Raw genomic sequence first — 7,500 nt, forward strand, 5'->3', positions numbered from 1 at the left:
TATTCCCCATCAAGGGAAAAATATCAACATGTGCAGGTTTTGGAATTTTGAGTTAAAGAATATAATACCTGAGACTAGATCCTGAAACATCTGGAAGTATTTTTTTTTTTTTTAATAATTGATTGTTGCATTAACCATTTACTGTTTGACATCCACCAGTGTTTATAGTAATTGAGCATCCATGACTTAGTTTTGATAGGAGTTATTCTACTGTATTCTTCAAGATACCCTGATATTCAATAATATTCTGGTTTATATTAATTAGATATTTGCACTGAGAAATTTTTTTGTTTCCAAGAATACAGATAATACTTTATTAATAAACCTTGCATGATTTGACAGTAAATATTGAATATTATGAGTCAGATAAAATTGTACTCAACTTAATATGCCCTTGGAGTATATTCGGACTTGGCCATTCATTTCACAGAAATAGATATATGTAATTGAAAATAAGCTTTTGATAGTATACATATTATTTTGGACAGAGAAAAATACCTTGGCTTGTAAATTCATATATAACTGAAAATATTTATAAATGAAATAATTATTTGAAGAGGAAAGGTTTTTAGAAGTATTTGAAATTTTGCAAATGCAAACCAATTATTTTGTATTGGAAAAGTTCCAGTAACTTCTTGGGTATGTTTGATTGGAATTATTTTCACTTTCCCACAGGTAAAGAGAGCTGTTTTGAACGCATAGCGTCTCGCTTTGGGAGGAAACCCGTCTACGTAGTTGTAGGAGATGGCAGAGATGAAGAGACTGCAGCCAAAGCAGTAAGTATCGTTACCATTTTTTCAATGATGAAAATGTTAAGAACATTGAAAAGGGAGACTATGCAAAATCATATAGGCAGTAAAAATCACTAGTAATTTTCTGTGTTTATGATGAACTATTTTTAAGTAAATCAAGGGGCACAACAACATTAGCTAAGCTGTGAAAATCTGTACATATTTTCATTGTGTTAAGGATCAAATGTTATGAATGATAAAAAGGAAGCCTTTGCAAAATCAGACGAGCAGAGAAAATCACTACTAATTTTCATGGTGTTCATGATAAACTAGTTATTAATAAAACAAGGGAGACTACAACGTTAGCGAAGCCGTGAGAATCACTACTAATTTTCATGGTGTTCATGATAAATTAGTTATCAATAAATCAAGGGAGACCACGACGTTAGCTAAGCCGTGAGAATCACTACTAATTTTCATGGTGTTCATGATAAACTAGTTATCAATAAAACTAGGGAGACTACAACGTTAGCTAAGCCGTGTGAATCACTACTAATTTTCATGGTGTTTATGATAAACTAGTTATTAATAAAACAAGGGAGACTAAAACGTTAGCTAAGCCGTGAGAATCACTACTAATTTTCCTGATGTTCATGATAAACTAGTTATTAATAAAACAAGGGAGACTACAACGTTAGCTAAGCCATGAGAATCACTACTAATTTTCATGGTGTTTATGATAAACTAGTTATTAATAAAACAAGGGAGACTACAATGTTAGGTAAGCCATGAGAATCACTAATAATTTTCCTGGTGTTCATGATAAACTATTTATTGATAAAACAAGGGAGACTACAACGTTAGCTAAGCCATGAGAATCACTACTAATTTTCATAGTGTTTATGAAAAACTAGTTATTAATAAAACAAGGTAGACTACAACGTTAGCTAAGCCGTTAGAATTACTACTAATTTTCATGGTGTTCATGATAAACTAATTATTAATAAAACAAGGTAGACTACAACGTTAGCTAAGCAGTGAGAATCACTACTAATTTTCATTACGTTAAGGATCAAATGTTATGAATACAAAAAGGAAGACTGAAAACTCAGATAGGCAGTGAGGAAGACTACTAGTTTTCATTGCGATAAAGATCAAATATTATTAATATAACAAGGGATATTGCCATATTACTTAAGTAGTAAGAATTTCCACTAATTTTCTTTTGTTACGCATTGAATCGCTACTAATTTTGTTTCAACGGCTGAAAGTTCTTGGTCAAGTGTATTTAGTGGAATGAGTTGAGTAGCGAGAATCACTGCAAATTTATGAGTTGAAGAAAAATTGTTACGAAACAAATATATAGTTTTTAATTCTTAGAATTAGTTTTAAATCACTTTTTGTTATGTTGATAAGGTTTTTTTTTTCTTTCTTTTTTTTGGTGCTTTGAAATCCATTTTCTTTTGGAATTGTCAATGACTGGTTTATTTTAAGAATTGTCTTTAGAATTAGTCTAAAAACTGATCATTAATGTGAATTGTGCTTTAGAATCTCAGGGGACATCTTTTTTTTTATTGAATGTGTTCACAGAACCAATCGTTATGATTTCCCTATTGTATTTTTATGAATTAGTTTCATGTAATTTATTTTGAAATTTTGTTTTTACCCACTTTCTCTGAATGCAAATAGTTTTTGAAACGAAAATTTTGATATAAAAGCTCTTTATAATCCGTTTTAAACCTTGTATTTCTAATGTAGATTGTCCTATTGGGATCTATTTTGTACTCTTAAAAAATATTATATGATTCCTGTATTCAAAAATTATATAGCATCTACATTAAAATAACCATTTTAATTTAAATAATTTTAGATTGCTATAAACCAAATTTCTTTATATGAATTGTTTCTATGATTCAATTGTATGATTTACTTTCTAATGTTTTTGGTAACAATGTGTTTTTGAGATGGAAAAATCAACATTCAGTGAATTAATTTTGCTCTCTTACCACGATAAATAAATACAGAATGAATCTTTCATTAACAAACTTGGCATTCATACATTCAGGTTAGAAATTCATAAAATATTTTAGAATATATTTTTTGAGAATTTTGAGAATTTTCCGGCATTAAACTAATAATTTTTCTTCACTAATTTATCATGTGACTTCTCACTTGCAATAAAATATATACTCAAGTCAATGATGATATTTGAAATAAAAATTCTCTTGTCTACAGAGACTTTAAATTTACTTAAAGTTAATTGAGAATTGAACATTCAAATATAGGGAATCATTTATTTTTATTATTATTATTATTATTATTATTATTATTATCATTATTATTATTATTATTATTATTAATATTATTATTATTATTATTATTATTATTATTATTTATATATTCATAATTGTTGTTAGGTCACAATTGATTTATCTTTATTTCCAATTATTACTTTAATTTGCTAGCTAACATTTGAACCTCAACAGTAAACTAAATTTTTGTGATATATAGTATTTGAGTATTAATTATTGCAACGGTTTTACTAATTCATGAACCTTCCTTTATTGGACATATTTTACAACATACTTTAAGTAACTTTTTCAATATCAGTATGAAATTCAAAATATTGATAAGCTCTGGAAAGTGTTTGTATAGTTATTCGTGAGTAAAATCTATTGGAGATGAACAGTTTAACCTATCTAATTTCTTGAAGTTAAACTCTGAAGTTAAATCATTTATTCATGTGATCTGTCATTATCTTAATTCCTGAAGAATGAATTCATTTTTCTGCCAGATATCTTAAGATAATACCTTAAATCTGAGCTTTCAAGATAAAGATCTAATTGTTTAATGATAAGTAATCACTGAGGGATTTTAAAGCTGATATCTCAAAATTGAACACCCAAGTTATGGATTTTCTATGCCAAGTTTATGATAGATGAACACCAAGGTAGATAAGAAAAATAGCTTTCAAAGTAAAACTACTGATTCAAAGTTCTTTTTGTTAGATTTATTGTTCTTTAATTCAGTGGCATATGAAAACTTTCTGCATAAGGGCACTGAAGCTTTCATGTCCAAGCCTTTAGATAATTGTTTGATAATTCACTAAAACTAATTTTCTATCCTCCCTACACAGCTCGACTTTCCCTTCTGGCGAATTCAGACGCATCATGACTTTATCAACCTCTACAAGGCACTGAGTGTTTATGGACTGTGAGTTCACCAGCAGATCTCAGATGCACCACAACATCATCACCCTCTACAAGACACTGAGTGTTACGGACTCTGATTTCCTCTGTAGATCTCAGATGTACCGCGACTTCATCAACCTCTACAAGACACTGAGTGTATATGTACTCTTGAGTTCTCCTGTAGATCTTCCATGGTTTACCATTTGCCACGATTTTTATCATCTTCTATTTCATTCTCATTTTAATTGTTGCTTGACAGTACGTTGGGCATTCTGCCATTTGTTCTTCCTCTGCCAGAAACAAACCAGAATCCCAAGTCACTATCAGGGAGCACTGAAGTAGGTTATCCAGTGATATCTGCATTGAAACGCCTCAAAGACATTACCCTTTTTTAGTATTCTCATTTTCTTTAGCCTTTTTGTACTTCCATAGATGTAGAAATTCTTACATTGCCATGCCTAGATGATCTCCTTGGTAAAGATGATTTGAATAGACCAGGGAATATGAGGCTAAAAATTACATTTTTTTTTATATATAATTCCATTACAGTTCTCAAACTTTGAGATAAAAACTCTCCCCCTCCCGCCAATGTAACATAACAGGGTACTAACTGATAGCTTCTTACATCATCTTTACTTACTCTTTGTTTTTATCAAGTTTAAAGGCTCCCAAGAGCAGCGTTCACAGCACAATGGACAAGCAAGTTTTTGACTGTTTTTCAAAGGCCAATAATACATTCTGTTTTGGAGTCTGTAGTTTCTTTGTATAAAATATGTTTAGAGAAAAAGTGAGAGATGGTTTCATTACTCGAAGTATAAACGGTACTCATGTTTATATTGATCAGATGAAAATATTCTTTGATAGATTGCTGGTAAACCAAGTAAAGCTTTTAAGGAGGAAAAGAAAAAAATATTCCACAATACTGTATTTTTCATGAATGCTTAATAGATAGGATTCAAACAGTACTTCATAACTGCAGTACTATCAAAGGTAACAGATCAATTTCGATTCTTAGGATGTGATCTGAAAGATTTTCTAGTGAGATAAGGATGTTTGGTGGTCATTGAGGAGACACTAAAAACACTTTTGCGTCATTACTGGAAAGATTTGATTGGGGCATCTAAGCGTTATTTTCTCCTATTATTTTACCCATTTCCAGTTTGAAGCTTTTGCCTAGATGGACATGCTGGAGTTTGGACATCTGCAACTCGTGAAAAGACACTTTTATAAACAAAGGGCAAAGGTATTAAAAACAAGTGATAAGCCTCTCTCAATGCAGAGAAGTGTGGTTGATTCAAACATTCCCAAAATACATATTCACAATATAGATATTTACATATATATTTCGAAGCTTTGTAAGCTGGCGTATGGACCTTGTACAAAGATTCAAGTTCGGTACAAACATTGCAGCTGAGGAAAGTGGTTCAAGAAGATAGTGTTAATCATTGTGAATCAGGCAGCCAAAAGACAGGAAACTTTTCATAGTGCTTTCAGATTGCTAAAGTGCTGGAGAAATAAAATCTAGATGTTACTTCAAGAGGGTACCTGGGAAAGTGTTAAAAATTGAGTTTTCAGAAGGTAGCTTAGCGAGTGCACTTAACAATCAGCTGGAATAGTGTCCCAGTGTCTTAAGTGAAGTTATTAGAAGGTAGCTGAAAAAGTGTGCGGAAAGAATTTCCAGAAAAAAACATGAGTAAGATCCCTAGTTATTCCTCTGAAGTAAGAAAAGTGTTTGAATTTAATTTTTGGAAGGTACCTGACAAAATTTTCTTGGTATAGCTATCCCCAGGTACCTAATAAAGTGATCAAGTAGAGTTTCCAGATGAAAACCAGAAAAATTTCATGGATATTGTTACCAGCAGGTACCTGCATAAGTATGAGTACTGTACAGTTCTTGATGTAACTGAAAGCAATATGTTCTGTGAAGTTTGTTTGGTTATTTTTGGCCGTGATGAGAGTTAGCAAGATTTTAAGCCTGGAAAGACTTATGGGAGATGCTACACTGGGATGGAAGTGGAATGACAGTGAAGCTGGAGCCAGATAATAGGCTATAGCTGGAAGTCAGTGACGTACAGACTGCAGAAAAAAACTAAGGGCCACGTCGCGTGTGATTTTCCTCTGTGCTTTTTAAACACAATCCTAGATTGATTTGAGGTCATTTATGTTGTAGCATTGTTGTTGAACAGGGTTTTTTTCTGTAAATATTTTCCTCTTGAAGAAAAACAGTTTGTCTGTAGAGCAAGATTTACTCCCACGACATACCCTTTTAAAATCGCTGGGATTATTCTTCTAGAGAAAAGTTTTCCTCTAGCAAACAGTAGATATATCCTGCTTTTAAACAGTCCAGTTGAATAGCATGAATAATGCATAAGCAACGTTCCATTTATATAACCAGATACAAGAACCCCCCATTTACAGTAGTAATGTTTGTACAAATTGTAAAGCATTAGGTGATTGTCTTCAGATTTGCTTTGTACCTTAATACTGTAGTAATCTTAGTCTATGAGAATCCAGGAGCACGCGACGGGCCAGTACCAGATACTCCAAGAAAGGCCAAGGAAGCCCTCGTCCATGTATTTGGACGAAAGACCTTCAAAAGTCTGGTTGAAAATCTTGCAACCAGTTGCATGCTGGCAGCTGTGTGGAGCGTCCCCTTGCGTGATCCAGGATTTGTTTAAAATATTGTGATAATGCAGTTGAATTCTTTTATACTGGATTTGCATACAGTGAATAAATACTGTTCTTTCTGATTTCCATTGCTTACAAAACTATTTGGTGTCATTCAAGTTTGTACATTTTCGGTATCTTAGAAAAGAAGAGGCATGTGACCCTTCTTCTTCAGTTTTATTTTATTTTTAAATGCATAAACCATCTCATGAATTCAATGATCGATAATAGAATTGCCAATTAAGATGTAATTTATTTTTTATGATTCCAGATATTGGATTCCCCCCCCCTAGTTTTACCTATTACTACGAATAGAAATAACTCAAGGCTCTATTTACACTGTTCTGATCCGAGACAGCCATAGGAGCCTCTGCTTAGATCCTACCACACAGGCAAAGGATCCGGATGAAATAAAAAGTCAACTATAGGCCATTTGCTTCTAAATGCTTTTTAAAATCTCCTTAGGCCTATAAAAGTCTTAATACATTCATACCATACAAATAGCTGTTATGGCATTGTAATTCTGGTGTTACTAGACGAGCCATTTTCTGACCTTTTAAATTTTTATTTTTTTCCTGTGAACAGTATCAATATATTTTTCTCTAATTGTTATCTCTCTCTCTCTCTCTCTCTCTCTCTCTCTCTCTCTCTCTCTCTCTCTCTCTCTCTCTCTCTCTCTCTCTCTCTCTCTCTCAGAAAATAAGTGAATAGTGATATATTTTACAGCTTTCCAGTTAATGAAATTAATCCTTCCAAAAATTTAGTAAATGTATCACAGACAATAATAATGAGATTGAAAGAATATTCTTACTGTAAGGAGTTTAAAGATAGATTCTTTTTCATAAAGAAATTGAAGTAAAGATGTTTAATAGCAAAGCATATGTAAAATTGCTTAGCTGAATTATTTTACT

General features: G+C 32.0%; 1 protein-coding gene across 5 annotated transcripts in view; it reads left to right on the forward strand.

The window, feature by feature from the left end:
* LOC137627106 (eyes absent homolog 2-like) overlaps positions 1-4,006 on the forward strand; it is a 41,692-nt gene extending 37,686 nt beyond the window's left edge. For all 5 annotated transcript variants that reach the window (XM_068358134.1, XM_068358138.1, XM_068358136.1 and 2 more), the window contains exons 13-14: positions 676-776; positions 3,868-4,006. In XM_068358134.1, the coding sequence (XP_068214235.1) occupies positions 676-776; positions 3,868-3,948 (182 nt within the window). In that variant the 3' untranslated portion in view covers positions 3,949-4,006. The remainder of the gene's footprint in view (positions 1-675; positions 777-3,867) is intronic.
* The last annotated feature ends 3,494 nt before the right edge of the window (positions 4,007-7,500 follow it).

This window comes from Palaemon carinicauda, chromosome 34, assembly GCF_036898095.1.
Source record: "Palaemon carinicauda isolate YSFRI2023 chromosome 34, ASM3689809v2, whole genome shotgun sequence".
In the NCBI taxonomy this organism is placed as follows: domain Eukaryota; kingdom Metazoa; phylum Arthropoda; class Malacostraca; order Decapoda; family Palaemonidae; genus Palaemon; species Palaemon carinicauda.